This window comes from Volvox carteri, assembly GCF_000143455.1.
Source record: "Volvox carteri f. nagariensis unplaced genomic scaffold VOLCAscaffold_49, whole genome shotgun sequence".
NCBI classification, from domain to species: Eukaryota; Viridiplantae; Chlorophyta; class Chlorophyceae; order Chlamydomonadales; family Volvocaceae; genus Volvox; species Volvox carteri.
Window position 1 is genome coordinate 684,691 of NW_003307592.1, and position 21,000 is coordinate 705,690.

Below are 21,000 nucleotides of genomic sequence, written 5' to 3' on the forward strand. Positions count from 1 at the left end.
ACGCAAGCCCATAGGCATCGAAACCAATGCAGAGGAACGAGCACTCCAATTCCTGTTCTTCAACGCGCTTCATCAGCTCCTCATCATCACACCCAACAATCGGTCCGCCCAGCTCCGTATATAAGAAAGCCAGCTCATCTTGGCGGATAGTTCATCTTCGTGGGTTAGCTCACGACGATTAGCCCAACGGCACAAGCAGCCAGGCATCCACCAGGAACAAAACGTTCTAAAATAATGAACAACGGTTGAACGGTGAGAAAACCGTCAAAAGACCACCAAAGGGAAAACAAAGTGGTGGATTCCAGAGAGCCCAGTCAAAGAGGTGAACATGACATGTCCTGTAAACGCTACTGCTCCTGCTGCTGCTGCGCAAAACTGCTCATCAAAACCGCAAAGAAGCACCGCGCAGGCCAGCTTTAAGGCCAGCAAAAGCTTTCGTTCAGTGCTCCATCTCCAAAAACAACACGCACCCCACCACACCCACTCACGCGCAAAGCAGCACAGGTAGAGCTTCGCTCATCCTCCTTCCAAGGTTCCAACATAATTACACAAAACACATCACCTCCACTATAATCATCCTCCTTGTTGTCTGAATAAAACCCAACAATAAAAACAAGGCAACTGTAGTCGACAGTTCATTTATAGCTACCGACAACAATGACCAGTTCAGCTCAGTAAACGGGATATGTGTGCCGCACTACGAACAGCTACTACAAGTCGCCTCAGCAGCTGCCTAATCATCAGGGACGCAGTGCACTATCCTACCCCATCCGAACGACCTAGGAGCCCCCACACAGCTGATGAGACAGGACCTTCCTCGGATTGATGAATCTCGCCCTTCATCCCGCCATTACTCTGCCCAGCAGGGGGGGGCCCCCGACATCAAATTTGCTTCCAGGCGACGGTGCGTGGTAGCTATAGCTGTGAACAAGAATGATGATGGTGATGATGTTAACAGTAGTCGGCTGGGGCAAACCGCTGGTTGGCGGCTTGGGGGCTCAGCAAGGCTCTGCTGAAAAAGTGCGATGGCAAGCACACGTAAACATCATGACACGCACACAAACAGAAAGGCCCACACGGTTGTTGGGTCTGCTGGTCCTTTGCCGCCCGCGTGCCTTACACCTAATCTACTGGACGCCGATGGCTTGGCCTATTGGACCCCCCCAGTCTGGGACTGAATGGATGATGAAGTCGGGTTGTATGCAGGTAAAACGGATTAGGGCGCCCTGCCGAAAAAGCGGTGAAAGGCCATGGAAGGCATGGAGAGATTCCAGGAATACAAAAACACACATATAAAAGCAGCCACACCGCCGCTGAACGTCGCTGTAAACCTTTTTTTCATCTCCGCGCATTTACCTGGCTCAGCACTACCGCCCAAAGTGCACGTACCCCCAAGCATACAAAAAGAGCACCAGCAGACGAATAAAACATACATACATACATTCATTCATACACACACAAAAACAGTTTTCCCTGCACATTCGCAAAGCTGCTACCTAAAAGTCCAAGGCGTTTCACATTCTCCTCCCCGCATTCACCATCGGTCACATGACACAAAAAGTAAAAGCACACCAAAAGGCACAACCACCAACCACCATCTGCCCGACTACTAGTTGGCTTGGGAGGCACTCACGGCCCTGGCATCCACCGTTTCCGATAGTATTGCTCGACCAGATTTACCATCGCAGAGGTCGACCTCTCCCCTTCCGGCTCCTTCGCGGACGGCTTCCTCCCCATCCATTGCGTCAACAGCGAAAAAAGCACCTACCTTACTTTAGGTGACTTCTCACGCACGCCAACTTCAGCCCCCGGCCTAGGGCCCTCCGCCCTACCCCCCGGCAATTCAGGGACGCAAGGCGCCAACACGTTATCCCATCTGACCAGGTAGGTATACCACCTGACTTTGTCTACAGAGTGTCATCAGCTCCTTCAAATTCGTTGACCTCAGCTCCAGTGACCACTACTACACAAACCACTACCATTCCCTCAACGGTGAGACCATAAAAAGGGACCAAAAGAGTCCATAGCTGCATTCACCGTGGCGTCCCCTCACCCCCGCCGGAACTCCCCAAACCCGGAACCATAAGACCCTGCTGACCTAAGCATCAAGATAAAGCTGGGGAAAAGAGTGGTCAAGCGCGTCGTACACAAAAGCACACCCCTTCCACTGGGCTAGACAAAATAAAACTCCAAAAAGCTGTTTTCTGGCTCCCACTCAGGGTTCCCCTTGCAGATTATTATGGTTGGGAGATAGATCCCTGCGGCACTCTCTCTCTCTCTCTCTCACACTCTCACTCACACACTCGCGCACACGCACACACACACACACACACACACGCAAAGAGAAACAGAGCCATCGCGTCGCCTAGTTATATAAGTGGCACACCCACGCCCGGTAAACGTGCTTCCCACCACCTACCGGATACAACTGCGGTCTTCAACTACCGGGACAACTACCGGGACATTAGCAGCCTAGGGGTATCTTAGGGATACATCACAAGACAAAGTCAAAGACCTCGGTCCTCTCCGAAGGGAGAGCGATGGTGAAACGCTGGTGACGCAGCCCAAAGGTGGGGGCTCTCTCTTTGACACGAGACACATGAACTACCGGGAACGATGGGAAAACCAAAACCGCGCACAGCTCTCCTCCCTCTCCCTCTCCTCCTTCCGATATCTCGTGTCCCAAATCCAAAAAGAACAACCACACTACGCTGCCTCGCAAAAAACGTCCTCCGATTTCCCCTTTCCCTGGGGGTTCAGCCGCGACCGTTAGGTATGCCGCGGTGTGGTACGGTGCGGTGTGCAGCCGCAGCAAGTCAACAAAGGATCTACGGGACCGGTCCAGGTCGCCGCCGATGTCGCGACCCAAACGCCATTCCGGAGCCCCAGTATGCGGGTCGTGTCCAAAAAACGTGCTCCGCATGGTGGTATAGTTCAACGTCGGTAGACAAAGTAAAGCAGGGAGATAAGGCTAAAGGGCACCAAAGGAAAAAAGGAGAAAGGGCTGAGAAGAGCGCTACCGCCTTCTCATCAATCAATCTCAGGTCACTACGGCCCTCCGTTAGTTTGACAAAAAACACAATTGTTTTAGCTTTGGCCAATTGCAGCTCGAGGCAGCGAATATTTGTATATTTTGCCTTGTCAAGGAAGGCGAAAAAGGTTTCACCTCAAGCTCGTAGAGCTCCCGAAGAGCAAGTTGCCTCGTCCTATATATCTCCCCCAGTAAACTCGTACTGTGTGCTTCCGCCTGCACAAAAGGCTAATTACGCTAAAAAAAGTTACGTGTTGGCAACTTGTACTTTGCATTTTTCTGCGAAGCTCCTTAGGGCCTGGACAGGACACCAAGCGAGCATAACACAACCACAAACCTACAAAGGAAACGTCACCACCACCGCCACCACCACGCAACCATGAGAGAAACAATGTGAAGGGCCACACCATAAATATCGGTCCCTTCACCCCGTGGCAGCGGTAACCGCCATAACAATACCAGCAGCAGCAGCAGCAGTAGCAAAGCCATCCGATGTTGGCAGCGGCGGCGGCTAAAGCACCAATTCCACTGGCGCTGCCGCCGCGGCGGCGGCCGCCGCCGCCGCGGCGGTAGTGGCCGTGACTGCCACCTCCGCCACCGGCGTAGACGCCGCCACCGCAGCTACAGCCGTCGCCATCGCTTCCACAGGCTGCGGCAGCAGCAGCATGCTGAGCCCCGCCGCCACCACCGGCACGGATACGTTATCGTCGACATACTGGTTGATGGGCAAGGCCTCGACAATCGTGGCCCCCAGCGCGACGGCGCCCAGACATGAGAGCATCGTGGCGGGGGGATAGCACGAGAAGAAACCCAGGTTGCAGAAGAGGCTAATGAGCCTGCGGGGGATGGGGATGGGGAAAGGGTAGGACGAGGTACGAGCCGCAGGATGAGCCGGCGTTTTCGGGGGAGGAGCTATAGAACCCGGACAACATGTGATGTGTCTCTGGATAAGAGCAAAACCTAGAGGGCCCTATTGGGCTATTCGCTGGAAGAGGACCGGGGGTGACCTGATGGCGATGCGGGTGGTGACGGGTTGGGGGGCCCACGTCCAACCGCATATTAAACGAAAACACACACGGTCAACACCTCCAATCCTTGGGTCGGGGCTCATTCAAGCACACGCACGTCCCCAAGCATCCAAAAACCCTTTCCTATTTTGCCACACATCCTGTCGGGAGCCTGGGCACCAATTCGACACCACCAGAACTTGGGGGCCCTGCTACCCCAAAATCTCTTTACATGGTATCGGCTCGCATTGGGCGGTTTGCAGGTAGGGGGAACGCATCCCACGACCATGTAACACACGAACACACACAATGTATCGCTATCGCCAACACAGGCCGCTCGTGCATCACGCCCTCCAAACCCCTGAATCCCCTCACCCGTACGACATGCCGAAACCCCCCAGCAGCATGGCGAAGCTGCCGGCCCAGCTCTTAGCCTTGTTGATGGGCAGTTTGGCGCCTCCGCCCCACCGGCGGCCCACAATGTCCGCCAGGCCGTCGCCCCCGCACATCATGGCCACCGCGATCAGGCCCGCGGGGTTGTCGCGCCAACACAACACCGTAGCTGCCACGAGCGTCACCACGTAAAACAGAGGGCCCTGCGCCGGAAGGGAACACGTAAAGTTATATGACAGGACAGGTACACGCAACGACCCTGCGCGAGACCCGGCGTAAAAAGAGTACGTGCCAAGGTAGGCGTCAAGTTGCACACACGTCAATTCCACTTGTTTTATCAACGTTCGTCTCAAAGTAAACCCCAAGGGGGGTTAAACCACAGGGGGGGTATCAAAGGTGCTGCATGCAAGGCACAACAAGGTGCAATAAAGCAAGGAGGTGAGCAGGAAGCCTCACAAACGTCAAGCAGGAAGCCACCAAATCCCAAAGGAGGAAATTGAGCTCTGGATAGACACCCCGCGATGCATAGATACACTCGCCCAATCGTGGACTGTACGGCAGGTGCCGTACAGTACGGTATGTTGTGTTTCTCCGTACGCACCTTGAGCAGCTCTCCGCGGTCACCTGATCTGCTGACCGACTTGACCAGACCTGGATCGCTGATCAACCCTGTCCCAACCGCCATCAGCCTGCGGTTAAGAGGTTGACGGTTGACGGTTGGAACAGTTCGGGAGAGAGGTATACTAGACGGCCACCCTGCTGCGCCCCGGCACGCTGCCGGCCACATAACGGACAGGGGGGCCACGGTTCCCGCCTCAACGATCAGATCCCATTCCCAATCACCTGGAAAAGTTGAGCATGGGTACCACTGCAGCTAGGTACCTGGCGTCTGGGGAGGCGCTGCGGACGGGAAGAGGGCGAGCAAGCGGAAGCGCAGGGGCAGGGGAGAGCGAGGGTGTTTGAAGTGAAGACCGGCTCATGCTGGGGGGGTTCGGGCTTGTGGCCTAACAGGTGGATGAGGCATGGGCGAGCTGGTCAGCAGACCTGCTTCTGCCGCCAAACCGCTTCGACCTCTGCAACATTCTAAACACATTATACGCGCAGAGCAGCCAGACAGCCAGGCAGACAGACGGATAGCTTCGACACAGCTATGTCCCCTTGTGGCCCCCTTCCCCCCCTGCGCACACACCTGAACAGGATCCACGTGAGCACAAAGATGGGTCCGGTGGTGGTGTGGACCAACTTGCGACTCAGTTTCTGCGGGCGTGTGGGCAGGTAGGTGGTAGGTGATAGGTGGACATGCGGGCACATGGCACGTAGGTAAATGGGTCTTCATGTTTCTAAGGATCTTAGGGTCCAAGATTTATCATCATCATCATCATCGATTATCAGCAGCAGCTGGTACTGGGTATTGTGGTACTGGGACCAAACCTGAGCTAGGGACGTTGGCGGTTGACCGTTGGAGCCAAGGAAGGGTGGTTGGGGGGCGTCCGAGGACCTTTGAAGGCTAAGGCTGAAGGGAAACATAGCTGGAGCTGTTTTCGCTCGCCGCGGAGTCAGCCGTAGCCAGCGAATGCGCACGTCGTGGCTTGGGGTGTAGATCTGGTTGCAGATTGATCGGCTTTGGGTGTATAACGATTTCCAAGGTGTCAAAGGCCATACCGTTCCCGCCTCGGTGCGTAACGTTTTAATTTTCTTGTTGACGTTTTTTTGATGTTTTTCAACGTTTGAAATTCTTTCTGGGGGTTCGTAAAGTTGCTGCAGCAAGCAGGACCGTGAATCAAGACAATCAAGACTTTTTCAGCAGACGTTGGGCGACTGATGTCATATGTGGCTGTGTCTGTGCCGACTAACAGGCCGACCAATCCAAATAGGAAAGCACCAACGCGCCCTACAAACCTGCTCAAGAGTGCCGTTGGCGGCAAGAAGATCAAACACCTTGACCCACAGCGCCGCTCCCAAAGCGGCAGCAGCCACCACGTAATAGTCCCGGTTCGGCGAGGCTGCAAGGGATGTCAGAAGCTCCGGCAGAGCAGTAGGGGGATGGATAGATCGGGCTGGGTGGCCGGTGCCGTGCGTGCCCCGCTGCGGCGCTGTTGTTGCCGTGGCTCCGCCGCATCGCCGATGTTGTCTGTCGCTGCTAAGCCAACTGCCGCTGCTGCAACTGCGGCTGAGGCTGCTAATTGACGACTGACACGCAAGCGCGGACGGCGCGACATTGTGGGTTTTGCGCTGAGTAGCGGTTGTGCTGAGTGAGCTAGGACATGGTCTGGCAGTTGAACAGCATGGCCGGCTTGCAGCCGCTAGCGATAGCGCTGAAGGAGAAGGCCGCCACCCTTGAACTGCAGTCCTTGAAACTGGTGACAAATTGTGGCAGGATGGAAGCGCGCTACGGAAGAGTCCAGGCATCCTTCCCGACAAAGTCGCCGAATAAGGGGTACGCGAGCGCAGTCCACTTCTGATGATCAAAAAAGTTTAAAATTGAGCAAGTAAGGTACATTAATTGTAATGCATAGCTGGGATCTGCAAGTGGTTTATCAGCGGCGGAGCGCAATCTCGGCAAGTGGTGTAAAAGGATTCAAAGGTAGCTCGCAACACAAAAGCTGCCCTTCCAGTTTCCGGGATATCTATGCAACAACCGCAACCACATGGAGAAATATGTGAAAACTGTCACATTTTTAAGGAGATGCTCCCCATGTACGACAGACGTTGGAAGAGATGGTATCCCTGAAAACCGAAACTTGCAATTAAGGGGCGAATGCCAATCCAATCGTGTTCTAATTTAGCAGTCCTTGTCAAGATCGCAATAAATTAGCCAAGAACGGCACCTCAATATTGGCAGACAATTCCAACCGTCGGCCTAGGCACTTGTGAAAGATGCTGACTAGCCATGCCACTAACATCTACGCGAACTCAAAGGCCAGGCTTCAGATCCGCGAGATCGCTCGGCCGACGGTGACCGGTGTCTCGAGGTCAGGCGTTCTTCAGGATGTCGCCTCTCCGCTCCCACGGCAGATTCCGAGGCCAGCTCAACGTGCTGCGCGTCCTACTTCTGCTACGGCCACTTCAAGTGGGGTACCCACGGCGGACAGTGCCCGTGGCACGAAGATCGTTGACAATGTGTATGACGTGATTGTGGTTGGCGGTGGCCTCTCCGGGCTCGTTACGGGTCAAGCCCTCTCGGCGCAACATGGTGTTAATAACTTCCTCGTTACCGAGGCTCGCGAGCGCGTCGGCGGCAACATTACGTCCATGTCGGGCGATGGCTACGTGTGGGAGGAAGGCCCAAACAGCTTCCAGCCAAATGATAGTATGTTACAAGTAGCTGTGAGTATTGCTTCTTTACTTGTGGCATGGGGGTTGAACTTATTCGCGAATTCAAACAATTGTACACCAACAGACCGTTTGGGGACGGGGCAATTGCAGACTGCTGCACGGCACCCATGCCGTACGGCTATGCAAACACGGCAATTATATGCACGTGCGTGCATGTCCGTGATTTAAAAAGAAAAGCTTTGTCTTGCCTTAATCCCGGCATTCATCGTCGGTGCAAGCCCCACCGCCGTAGGGTTGTAGATCAGTCAAGGGTTTGGCAAAGTTGTTGTTGCCCGCGTCACACACACACACACACACACACACACACACACGTGAACCCTCACCCCAAGAGCCGGATCGGGCCGGGGCTGAGGAGGAGTTTTGTTTCATGTTTCAGATGCTCAGTGCACAAACTCGCGCGACGGAGCCTTGACTCGTGAGCTAGCACACGTGCTAGCTGCTTAAGGGGGGACAGAGGCCCCACGCGCCCCTCTCCCGTCCGGGGAAGAACCAACTTCTCCGGGAGAGAGCTTAGGCGGTCTTTCCGTTGGGGCTGGGCAGCAGCCCCTCTGTGGCCAGTGTCGTCAGGCCCGGTCAGATAGATACTTGTAACCTTCATTTTCACACAGACATGCACACACACGAGGCACACGGGGTACCTGCGTAAATTGGTCTGGTGGGGCCAACGGAGAAAAGGGCCGAGGCATGTGCACAAAACTAAGCTGACGTCTATCGCTCCAACCAGGCTTAGAACATTCAACGATATGTCTTTTACCTCCTTTCCCCCTTTTGCCCCCCCCCTCTCCTCTCTTTTCCCCTCCCGCCTCGCTTCGTCCCATTCCTGGACGTCACCAAGGTGGATGCCGGGGTGGAGAAGGACCTGGTGTTGGGAGACCCCAAGGTACGGCACACACGATGTACTGCAGTACCACTGTACCACATACTGTGTTTTGCCGCATTCCTTTAATTTGCAATCCCCACAGCTGCATCTTGTTTTATTAGCAGCCGCGAAAGGCATGCACATCTTTAAGAGAGGCTTGTAGCTATAAACAGTATGTTGAGGACTGCTGGATCCTCCGGGGGGCCTCAATGACCCGATGTGGGCCCCTTGGTAGTCCTTCATGAGCCCGGAGGCCCGACGAAGGAAGAGCACTTGTAAACTGAAAACTGCTCGGCTAGTTTATTCGGCTGATGTGATGTGACGGCTATGTACCGGTAGGCAGCCATCGATGACTTTCCCCCGCCCGCTACCGTGCCGCCGATCTTCACTTGCACCTTGCCCTTCGCCCGCTCCTCACCGCTCCTCACCGCTTTCTTTGGACGTATCGGCACTGTTCTGCGCCTCTGCGCCTTCTTACATCATCATGACGGGGTTGCTGTTCTGTTCCCCTCTCCCTCCCCCCCATCACCCACCCACAACACCCGCACCACAGGCACCCCGATTTGTGTACTGGCAGAACAAGCTCCGTCCCGTCCCCAGCGGCCCTGATGCGCTCACCTTTGACCTCATGTCCCTTCCGGGGAAGATCCGAGCTGGTCTCGGAGCCATTGGCCTGATCAACGGAGCCATGCCTAGTGAGTGGGGTGCCCGTGACGGATCTCTCCGTGTATGGGGAGGGGGGAGGGAGGGAGGGGGGTGGACTGGGGGGGAAGGGAGGGAAGTTGGACCTCGGGGATATCGGCGGTCAATGTGGTGGTGACGGGTCTGAAGGGACGAGAAGTGATGTAGGCGGAGTGTGAGGGTGTGGGTGTGTCTTGCCTGTTTTTGAGGTGAACATGGGGTAAAATGGGCTGATGGGGTAAAATGGGGTAAAATGGGCTGAACCACGGCCGCCCACAAGTGCTGCTCCGGAGGTGCTGCTCCGCAAAGCTGTATGCTTCGGTGCCCCTGGAGGAGGAGGAAGAGGAGGGGGGGGAGGGGGAGGAGGAGGAGGGGGAGGAGGAGGGGGGTCGGGGTACCCTAGGACGTCATGGTGCCGAGTGCTGCTGCACTGGTGGTATTTGTTTTGTGTTGGGCTTAGGGGGTCTTGTCTGTGAAGTGGGTGTCGTGAAGTGGCTGTCATCACATCGGGTGAACCCCGTATGTATGTCCGTTGTTGTGACAATGGGGGAGGATGACGAACGGTGCTCGCAACGGCGAGCCACCCGGCCTGCATTTTGCTCTGCTGTCCGCTATACATACATATATACATACACATGTGTAAGTATGTACATATACACATACACGTGCACATGTGTACATACAGACTTTGAGGAGAGCGTGGAGCAGTTCATCCGTCGGAACCTGGGTGACGAGGTGTTCGAGCGCCTCATTGAGCCGTTCTGCTCGGGGGTGTACGCGGGAGATCCATCCAAGCTATCCATGAAGGCAGCGTTTAACAGGTGGGCGGGGAGGTACGGGGATCGAACTCAAGACCTCTCGGTTTTGCATTGCAGTCGATTTTTTCATAAATGTCTGTTTTGCTATTTCTGTTTTGGTTTATTTTTTCTTTTCATAAATTGCTTACCATTTCGAATTCTCTTTCAGGATCTGGATTTTGGAGAAGGACGGCAGCAGTCTGGTGGGGGGTGCGTTGAAGCTGTTTCAGGAGCGCCGCAAGAACCCGCCGCCACCTCGCGATCCCCGCCTGCCGCCTAAACCCAAGGGCCAAACGGGTGCGTGGATGGGATACGTGTGCAGGCGGTTCAAGCCACAATGCGAACGCGACCTCGCAAAGCGTCGGCGGAACACCGAGAATTGCCCCGCCTCCGCTGCAGTGCACTCGCCAGTGGCTCATTCACCAGTGGTTCGTGTTACCCCCATCACCGCTGCTGCACAAATCCTAAAGCCTCCCCTTTCCCCCCTTTTGTTGGGTTTCCCTTTCCCGGTTCTCTGACGGCCTAGCTCTGCCTTGAATGATGAGAACTCCCTTCTGTGCCGTTCTGAACTTCGTAGTGGGTTCTTTCCGTCTCGGTCTCAAGATGTTGCCCGAGGCGATTGAGCGGCGTATCAAGGACCAAGTCAGGTACGTTTGCAGGGGTGTGGGGGGTTTGGGGCTTGGTGTGTGTGTGTGCATGCGTGTGTTTGTGTGTGCGTGCGTCTTGGCGTCTTGGCGTCTTGACGTCTTGATGATTGAAGCTGGGGGCAGGAAGTGGCAAGAGGATGTGATTGACGAAGCATATGTAGAGGTAGTTGGTGTAGAGGTTGACGACGATGCAGATGGGGGAGATGGAGAAGAGAAGTCCTGTGTTTTTGGCTGGTATCGGATATTATGCTACATGGCTGTTGATGATGATGGTGATTTTGGTGTTGAGGTTGGTGGCGACGGCGGCGGCGCCACGCAGGGTCAACTGGAAGCTGGTGTCGTTGACGCGCGACGGCGATCGCTACAGCCTGGTGTACGACACGCCGGAGGGCCGAGTGCAATGCTACAGCCGTGCGGTGGCGCTGACGGCACCGTCGTATGTTGTGGCGGATCTTATCAAGGCTGAGGTGGTGAGTGTGGTGATGGGAGCGCGACGGGGGGTTTCAACCGAATCGTCTGTCGGGTGTCGAGTGGGGGGTTTCCTTTGCCGCCACCCTCTTTTGTTGCCATCTTGGCGCCGCGCCATGTCCACTTCCCCCTCTTCACGCATGAACATTTTCCAGGGGGGGGAAGGGGAAGATCAATCACCACCTCTCCCCGGCGCACCCACAGTAACTCCACTCCGGCTGTTCACTTGCCACTTTCTCGCATATGACTCCCCACGCACCCACTCTCGTTGGAAGGCCATTGATTTTTTAAAGTGTATTGGTTCTGGTTACGCCCCTGTTCTGTGGCTGCAGCCAGCCGCTGCGGAGGCTCTGTCCTCGTTCGACTACCCCCCGGTGGGGGCCGTCACTCTGAGCTACCCCCTGTCAGCCATACGGGATGATCGGAAGGACGCGCAGGGCAACGTGCCGGGTTTCGGACAGCTCCACCCCCGCTCGCAGGTGCCTGGTGGGGGTCTTGGGGGAGGAGGTGTATGTCTGTGTGAGAGAGTGTAAGTGAGAGTGTGAGAGTGTGTGCATGTGTGCATGTGTGTGTGTAGCGATGGCGACGATGAGCGGAACGGCACGCAAAACAGCGGAGCGGGGGGTGAGGGGGAGGAACCCTGTGGGTATGAAAACACCCACAGGGTGTCCTTCGGGTTCCCAAAGGTTTGCTACGTGTCTCGCGTGGTTTCCGTTCTGGTGTCGTTCCTTTCTTCCCTTCCTTTCCTTCCCGTCCCTAAACATTCAAAACCCCAAGCCCCCAACCCCATGAACCCACAAAAAACACACAGGGCGTGACGACTCTGGGCACCATCTACAGCTCCTCCCTGTTCCCGGGTCGGGCTCCCCCGGGGCACATGCTGCTGCTCAACTACATCGGAGGGGCCACGAACCGAGGGATAGTCAACCAGACGCAAGAGCAGCTTGTGGCGCAGGTCTGTGCGTGTGCGTGTGTGTATGGAAGTAAGATAGGAGGGGGAGAGGGATGGGGGAGGTTGGTGATTTGGGACGTGCATGAGGTCAGGAAGGTGGGGGGTCGAGGAATGTCGACTTTACGACGATATATGGTAAAAGGATTACTTACTGGCTTGCCACCGCCTGGGTGTGATGTATGTATTCATGTATGTATGTAGCTGCCCCTGGTGGCCTCCAGCATGGCGACTGATTCATCACGTCGTTCTGCTGCGTGCTGCCGCACGTATGTGCCGTACATCTTGTGTGCTTTTTACATGGACAGGTGGACAAGGACTTGCGGTTGATGGTGCTCAAGCCCGACGCGCCGGCTCCACGTGTGGTGGGCGTGCGGGTTTGGCCCCGTGCCATTCCCCAGTTCAACATCGGGCACTTGGAGCTGCTGGATAAGGCCCGGGGGGCGCTGGAGGCCAAGGGCTGGAATGGCGTCTTCCTTGGCGGGAACTACGTCTCGGGTGCGTGCGTGCGTGCGTATGTATGTATGATTGTGTGATTATGTGTATGATTGTGTGAAGTAGGTGGGGATAGCTTCACCCGTGGCCGCCACCACGCTGGCAGTCCCTTACTAACTTCCCCAATGTTGTTTCGGGGCACCCTCATCCATCTGATCACCCACGTGTGAGAGTCCCGACTTCTGTTAAGTCACAGTCCTGAGATCCTTCCTCTCTAAAACTTCGTTTCACCCACTCGCACTCCTTTCCCCCCTCCCCTCGGCGGCCCAGGGGTTGCCTTGGGCAAGGTGGTGGAGTACGGGTACGAGAGCGCGGCCAAACTTGCAAAGCACCTCACAGCCGCTCAGAAGCAGGTGGCGGTGTAAGGTGGTCGTGGCGGGGCACATGTGCAGCGGCCGTACTGCTGTAGTGGCACTCGATGGAGTCGACTGAGGGCGGCATCTGCGCAGCTGTGTAGCCGGAGCTGCCGCAGTAGCCGACGGTGCCAACAGCGCCCACGGGATTGCCGAACCTGGCAATGCCGTACCTAGCCGGTGCTGACGACACGGCTGGGGGACGGATGGCAGCCGGTCACAAGCCGCAGCGTCCGGCTCTTCTTTTGCTATCGTTCGCCGGGGCTTTCACGACGCCAGGCCCCAGGACGCAGTTTTTTGCAGAGGTGGAAGGGCGTCACAGTGGCAATGGAGGGCGGCTGGGGGACGTGGCAGAGGGGGTGGGGTCGCGTGGCATGGGCGGGACGAGGGCTCGTCTGCACTGTCTTTTGGGCGAGGCCCGGGCGCGAAGAGGACCCTGCTGTCGGTCAGTCAGCGTCGTGTCTCGTCTATGTACTCGCATGCTACGCCAAACTGAGAATTATATTTAACAATTTTCGATTGATTCACCAAAGGACTATAATCCACGTACATCTGTGGCTTTGGCTTAAAAGATACTGCATTTTTCTACCCGTCAGACGGCAAGCAACTCTGCTGGCTTAACAGCGAAGCAACTTGGTGTTGCAACTGAAGTATGGCGGCGGCTGTCTGTTGCTCCAGCTGAGTAGGGTGCAGTGCTGTCCTGCCGGGCGGGTAGGAGACTCCGTTTCCCGCAATCTGCTGGATACCGATATCGCCGACCTGTATTATGCCGGCATGTGGCTGGAATTGTTCAGCCGGGGTTCCGGGTCGAGACAACCCGAGAGGATTGATGAACATGCTCGATCCTGCCTGGATGCCCGGCTCCATCGCATGTATGCAGCTAGCAGCGGCCATCATAACCAGAATCAGGTGCCGTAGGCTCATTGTTGTGGTTATTAAAATATGGTGCTTCTAACTCTAGCACTCTACCCCTTGTGTCTTGCTGATCAGCCGCAAGCAAAGCGGTTTACATGACAGAGCGCGGCGCGGGACCTGCTCGAATGTTCTGCGCGAGCTGAACAACAAATACAAGACAAAGTATAGAACCAAAGCGCGCTATTTATACGGCTCTGAGGACACGGGCCGTGGCGAAGTAACCGTAAGCGTGCATCGGCTACTGCGGCAGCTCTGGCTACACAGCTGCGCAGATGCCGCCCTCAGTCGACTCCATCGAGTGCCACTACAGCAGTACGGCCGCTGCACATGTGCCCCGCCACGACCACCTTACACCGCCACCTGCTTCTGAGCGGCTGTGAGGTGCTTTGCAAGTTTGGCCGCGCTCTCGTACCCGTACTCCACCACCTTGCCCAAGGCAACCCCTGGGCCACCGAGGGGAGGGGGGAAAAGAGTGCGAGGTGGATGAAACGAAGTTTTAGAGAGGAAGGATCTCAGGACTGTGACTTAACAGAAGTCGTCACTCACACAAGGGTGATGAGATTGATGGATGAGGGTGCCCCGAAACAACATTGGGGAAGTTAGTAAGGGACTGCCAGCGTGGTGGCGGCCACAGGTGAATATATCCCCACCTACTTCACACAATCATATAATCACACAATTGTCTTCCAGCGTCCCCGGGCCTTGCCTGCAGGTTTTTGCCTGTGTGCTTTGTCGTAGTGCTCCCTCGAAGGAAGGAGGTGGTCGCCAGGGCATCATCTATCACACCTTGGAATCGGGGAATGGGGGAAGGGAGAAAGCAAAATGAGCTGGCCTTTCATCCTTCAGAATGTTGAGGGGGAAGTTGCGGGGAGTTTAGCCAAATCAGGCGGGCGCGCGCAAATTTTGGAGTTCGCAAATTTTGGAGTTTCGGCCCTGGTTTCGCCTGTGCTAGCCCCGCTTGTTGTTCTACTCGCCTGTCAAAGGCTGGCAACCTTGGAAATAGCGCAGGAATGACCAGGCACATATGGACAGCTTCGGCATGAGCAGCGTCGAGTTTGTAGGTACTGTGATAGGCAATGCATTTCGGCGCAATGGGCTCCGCGGCGCCTCACACTTAAGGAATAAATTACGACGACCCTAGCAAATTTGTTACTTAGGTTGGAATAAACTGAGACCCGCCCTAAACGAAAAAAATCACTGCTCCGCGCTCTTCATCTCCGCAGTCCTCCGCGAGAGACGACACGGCACGAAAACAAGGCGGCCGGGGCCCAGGACGCAAATTTAGGAAGATTATACTTTTTCATCATTTGATGATTTTACATTCTCCCTTCGGGCCTGTCCGCTTCACCTCGGTGGCCAGGGGATGACTGGGAAGGAGAATTTGGTTTCATTAGGCACAACTTTAAATTCCGTGTGGTTGGATACCTTAACCAGTTGGCAGGTAATGCGTTCCAGAATGGACACCAAGATCTACAGGGAGCAACAACCTTCAACGACTATTCGGAAGTTATTCCAAATGCACGTTTCCGCCGAACTCAGTCCCAAAGTTGTCGCTCTATCAAATTGCACATTGTGAGATCCACCTCGACTACCTGGCCACGTGTCTGCCGAGTAGATCGAGTTGGCCTTCTAAACGGTTGTAACAAGGTCAGAAATGGATTATATGCAGTGCCTTTTCTTCTTTAAAAGCCCCTTATGTCGCTACTGGCATGGTGCCGTATTCAGTACAACGATTCATCCCAGATTTTGTTGGTTTTAGGGCCTGGAGAAGAGGAACGAGCGGCTTCGGAGCGCAGCAACCCGTTGTCGTGGGGTATAATTCCAAGGTATATTTCCTTATCGGATCGAGTTTTAGCCATGCACCTACATCACCACTTTGGCGTGAAGGCAGGCAAAGCCCGAAGCCGTTAACTTATCCTTTCGTAGCTGTCAGGCCTCGCATATTAGCACGTCCCCTTTGCTCAAACCTAGAATAGGGGGTGTCGGTCTATATGCTCTGGTACAGGCACTTGGGTTAGCAGCCAAGACACTTCTCGCTCCCGAAACACTTCTTCGTTACCGACCTCTGGATCAGTAGGCCTCAGCACCTATTTCGTGCTCGCCATTTCTGCATTGGAGGCTTTGACGCACGGTTACGGATTCGGTCCGGCCCAGGCGTTCACGTTCAAGGAGTAACTTCTAGGTAGGCAGACCCTCTCCTCCTTCACCCTGGAGCTCGCAATTCAAATGAATAAATTATACGTTTTACTGGGTTCTCAACGAGATCCAAGAGCCCAGAGTTCTTCCTGGCTTGAACTGGCGCACCACATGCTAACCGTCATGCGCTCATGTCTCACTTCTCGCGCTGCCTCGCTCAGGTCCTGCCAAACGGCTTTTAAGTATGGCGACTTTACTTCAAACGGACGTTTCGGCGGGTCCTGGGATTCTTCAGGGTCCGTTGCTTCTCGTCTCCGTTGCCGTCCATGCCTTACGTGCCTTTGACCGTTCACGCGAGGTCGCCAGCACGGCCGCGTCGCAACGGACAACAACAAAATTTACAAAAAACAAACACCACAACCAACACCATCATCAGGATCATCTCAATCACCATCACCAGCAGGATCTGTTTTACTCGTTGAACCTCGAACCTGCCACCGCTGTGCCGACACCGCGCGATACGTCGACTATTTTTTGGAAGCCCGGGCCCTCCACCGCCACTCCCACCTGCACCTCCACCGCCACGTTTTCCCCTCATACTACTGGAGAGTCCGTCCGCAAGATTCGACCGCCTCTGCGACCGCACCAGCAGCGGTACCAACAGGGCCTAGATATAGACCAGGAGGACCCGTCAGGGAAGGCGGCAGACGCGGGTACCAGGGGGGTCGACATTGCGGAGTCCGACACCGGGGGTCCTTCATTACTGCGGGTATGTTTTTTTCTGTGTGTATATGTGCATCTGTTACATATTGTGTGTGCGTTTGTGTGTGTATATGTGCATTTGTTACATATCGATCCGGGCCTGGCGCTGGCCAGGGGAACCGAACCGTATCCCAACGGGAATGAGCGACCGCCGAAGGGCTTTATGGAAGGGGCTTATACCGGTCAGAGTCCGGAGCATACTCTCTTATCAAGGCACCGTCACCTGTTCGAATCCTTTCGCCAGCTACATACATACGCCAGCTCAGATGCCAACCAACCTCCGTACCACGGAGCACATGCTCCTCAGCTGCGCGACCTATCAACACACTGACACCAGTGCCAATCACCACCCTATCCTTGCGAATTCTACCACCACCCAAGCTTTTCGTTGTATAACTCCTGACACGTTTACAGCCTGGTGAGCTCCCTCTCCAGCCGCTCAGCGCACTGGAGGAACCAACCGAAAGCATATCTTCCTATCAAGCTTGACACCCACTCCGGATTCGAACTGCAGACTTGCCGATTACCTAGCCCGGTGCTCTACCAACTTGAGCTAAGCCCGTATATGTGTGTATGTATTAAGAGCATTAGGAGCAAAGGGGTGAAAAGAGGGGAGGAGGGAAGGGGAAAGACGGCTTTGCCACGGGGGCCTCGATCTTCTAGGACGTAGAGGCGCATGTGGAATTGTAGAAACCCGCACCACCACACGCGCTGTGGTTCAATCTGCGGTTCAATCTGCTCTAAGGATAAGGGCGGGTAAGGGCCGTACAAGTAGGAGGCCCCACCTTCCCTCCCACCTTCCCGTCGCCGTCGCCGTCGACACGGTTTCCCCCGACCTCGTCCTTCTTATCGCCCCCTGTGTCCCCTGGACCTTTTGCCTACAACCCCACACACACACCGCGCCGCCCCGAAACCAGGCTGCTACCGTTTTGGCGGGTGCCCTATCTCGTACGGCAGCCCAGGTAGCCATTCACCCTCTTGACACGCTCAAGACCCGGATGCAGGTACGACGAAGGCTGTACGACACGGTGTGTTGTAACCATTGCCCGCGAGGGGACGGATGAGAGCTTGTGCGGCGGGGGGTCCAGCTTCGTCTGCTGCTGTTGCTTTAGCGGCCGCCTTCACCTTCGTCATCACATTTTGGTTGGTTCATGCGGCGCCTCTCTCTCCTCTCCCGCGTGCCCCTGCGTGTGTGTTTTACCCCTCCCACCTCGTGTGGAGTTGTTGCAATATCTCTGCCTATAAACATTCGCGCACGTACCATCCAGATCCAGATCCAGATCCAGATCCAAAACCTTCCCACCCCCATGTCGTACTTTGCACAGGTTCGGTTGCCTGCACCTCAGTTACGAGTGTGGCGAGCTGTTATGTCGTGTCCTGCCACCCGCCCCCGGGCCGTCGCTGCCTGGGCCGGCGCCGCGGGTGTGCGGGACCTGCTGCTGGGGCTGGGGGCCTCCGTGGCCGGGGTGCTGCCCTCCTCAGCTTTGTACTTCGCAGTGGAGCCGCGAATTCGCGGCTGGCTGGGTCGAGTGCTGGGGGCAGACAAGTGGGTTTGTGTGGAAGGGGAGGGGTGTGTTTGCTAGGGGGAAGGGGTGTTGGGTTTTGCGTGGAGGTGTAAATCTGAGGTTTGTGGGAAGTAATCGTTTAAGTGGTCGGTTGTGTTGTTTCTTGGTTTGGATGTGAGCGCGTGTGTCTGTCTGTGTGTCTGTCTGTGTCTGTCTGTGTGTCTGTGTGTCTGTCTGTGTGTCTGTCTGTGTGTCTGTCTGTGTGTCTGTCTGTGTGTCTGTCTGTGTCTGTCTGTCTGTCTGTCTGTGTCTGTGGTGGGGGTGAACCGGGGTGGGTGGGTAAACTCCCATAGTCGAGATGAACCCCTGCCGTCCCGACCTCCCAGCCCTTCGTAACCGCCGCCGCGGGGCCCCCTCATTTCCCCTCTCCCCCTCCCCTCCTACCGTACTACCCTAAAACCACAAAGCCCTCCCACCCCGCTTAACTCCAGGGAGGCTCCTATGTGTCGTCTGGCGGCCTCCGCCGCCGCCGCCTCATTGTCGGCCTTCATTCGGGTACCTGCTGACGTCATCAAGCACCGAGTCCAGGTGAGTGAGCTTGATGACGTCACCTGGGTTTTAAGGAGCTGTTGTGGGGCGTGGGGCGTGGGGTGGAACGGATTGTACGGTGGCGTGGGCAGGTGAGAATTCCAGGTTGGTGGCGGGTGAGAATTACATGCGAGAAGTGGGGGTAGGGGCCGGATGGGAGCCTATGTGGGTGTGCGGGTGTTAACTGGCAATCGACCCGTGGGTCAAATACAGTTACCGTCAGTGCTCCATGCCGACACAAACTTTCCTAAACAAGCTAGTTTTTTGTCACTGCTCTTGACACCCCTTCATTTAATCTTCGTCATTCCTCTCTCCCCGCCCGTGCTGTTGCCTCCCGCCCCGCGGCACCCTGCGTGGCGAAACACACACGCACACATACATACGTACATACATACACGGAGCTGGGGCCTAGGCTTATGCCTTCCCCACATCCTCCCACGCGGTTCGCGCCATTCTTGTGACCCATGGGCCATCTGGCTTGTACGCGGGTTTCGGAGCCACGCTCCTCCGGGACGCCCCAGAGATTGTCATTCAGTTTACTGTCTACCGTCAACTGAAGGACATGATGGAGCGCAGGAACGCTGATGGCGGCGGCGGCGGCGCAGCCGCTGCCGCCACCGTGTCAGCGCCGATGTTGGCGGCGGCGGCGGAGCATTTGGTGCTTGGTGGTGCCGCCGGCGCCGTCGCCACACTGGCGACCACGCCGTTGGACGTCATTAAGACGCAGCTGCAGTGCGGCTCGGCGACGTCGGTGCCGGCGGCGGTAGCGCAGGTGCTACGTGCGAGCGGACCCGCGGGCCTGTTTGGCGGGCTGACGCCACGGCTGCTGCAGGCGACACTCTGTTCGGCACTGTTTTTTATGTGCTTCGAGGCGAGCAAGGCGCACCTGGGTGGTTTCGACGCCACGGCGGCGCCGGCGGGGACGCAAATGCAGCCGCCTGCAGTGGCAGCGACGGCGGCAGTGGCGTTGACGCCTGAGGCGGCGCCGGTCCTGCGGCCGTTGGCGCATGGCTGCTTGATGCCACCGCCGCTGCTGCCGTCGGCGTCGCTGTGGCAGCGTCGGTCAGAATGGCCATGGCGCAGTGACGGCGTTGACGGCCGCAGCGGCGGCGCCGCCGCCACGACCGCCGCTGCGAGCACGCATTGTTGGTCTGGCGGCAGGCCGCGGGGCACTGGCGGCGCGTTGACACCGGTTGCAATCTACGCATACGCTTATGCGGGTGCAGCGGCGCCGGCGGCGGCAATTCACCGTTGAGTCTTCCCGCCTTATCCTCCCTGGGCATCAAAATGTCTGGGGCGGTACGGGGCGGCTGTTACCTTCGTTGAAACTGACGGCACTCCTGAAGTTAGGAATATACGATGTGTGGGACAGGGGGTTCATATCTTCATCCTGCGGCCGCTACCCGGCGAAACCCTGCCTTCCCCGGTATTTCGGGGCACCCTCATCCAGTCACCCTAGTCAACTTCTCAGTGGATCGCTCAGGTTCCGCACCCACCACCACCATCCAACGGAACCTGCCTGGGGGGTGAGGGGAACTTACCTGAGGGACAAGGGCACGTCGTGTAGTGTAGGGCACTGTGTTTTTTATATGTAGTGACTGTGATTTTGTATTTTTTGGTTCGGAACGGTTTGTTGGGTCTTCAATTATTTAAAAAATTTTACGGAAGCCGTTGAATCCAATCGCTGTACGGCAGTGAAGTGTGATGGGAGGGGGCGGGAGGGTCGAGGCAAGGGCGGGGTGTGGCGGCCTGGGGTTGTCGCACCCCACATGCATGTCTCACCACGCCACATGAACTCACCCTTGCCTCTTCCTTCACATGGATTGTCGTACCAAGAACACGGGGAAGCCCAGGCCTGCAGCAGTACAGATCTGCCGTACTACGTGATGTACGGTCTAGTGTTCGTCAAGGTTGTTCCTTTATGGTGTTTATTTGTGTTATAATTAAACACCGCGTCAGGTCAGGCGTGCGGCCAAGCAGCGCGAGGAGCGTGCACCTTGACAAGTGTTGACATACGCGACTTTTTTGTACGGCAATTGTTTATTTCGCCGTTCGTAACATTATTTGAAAAGAGACAA

At 56.1% G+C, this 21,000-nt stretch overlaps 3 protein-coding genes across 3 annotated transcripts; 2 read left to right on the plus strand and 1 right to left on the minus strand.

The window, feature by feature from the left end:
* Positions 1-3,710: 3,710 nt before the first annotated feature.
* VOLCADRAFT_45651 (uncharacterized protein) lies at positions 3,711-5,691 on the minus strand (the record flags this gene model as incomplete). The annotated part of the gene is made up of 5 exons (XM_002955201.1): positions 3,711-3,867; positions 4,414-4,634; positions 5,033-5,120; positions 5,275-5,331; positions 5,621-5,691. Coding segments are annotated over 5 exons (594 nt in total), but the record flags the coding sequence as incomplete, so codon positions are not given.
* Positions 5,692-7,308: 1,617 nt separating this feature from the next.
* VOLCADRAFT_83109 (uncharacterized protein) lies at positions 7,309-13,538 on the plus strand (the record flags this gene model as incomplete). The annotated part of the gene is made up of 11 exons (XM_002955148.1): positions 7,309-7,758; positions 8,603-8,647; positions 9,180-9,321; positions 9,993-10,128; positions 10,274-10,401; positions 10,682-10,751; positions 11,071-11,221; positions 11,552-11,698; positions 12,031-12,174; positions 12,477-12,666; positions 12,934-13,538. 11 exons carry the CDS (start codon positions 7,309-7,311, stop codon positions 13,026-13,028), a joined length of 1,698 nt encoding a protein of 565 aa, XP_002955194.1. The 3' UTR covers positions 13,029-13,538.
* A 2,773-nt stretch (positions 13,539-16,311) lies between these two features.
* mitc3 (mitochondrial substrate carrier) lies at positions 16,312-20,177 on the plus strand (the record flags this gene model as incomplete). The annotated part of the gene is made up of 6 exons (XM_002955149.1): positions 16,312-16,363; positions 16,676-16,836; positions 17,747-17,833; positions 18,155-18,375; positions 18,826-18,922; positions 19,446-20,177. The coding sequence occupies 6 exons, from the start codon at positions 16,312-16,314 to the stop codon at positions 20,175-20,177; spliced, it is 1,350 nt and encodes a 449-aa protein (XP_002955195.1).
* Positions 20,178-21,000: the final 823 nt, after the last annotated feature.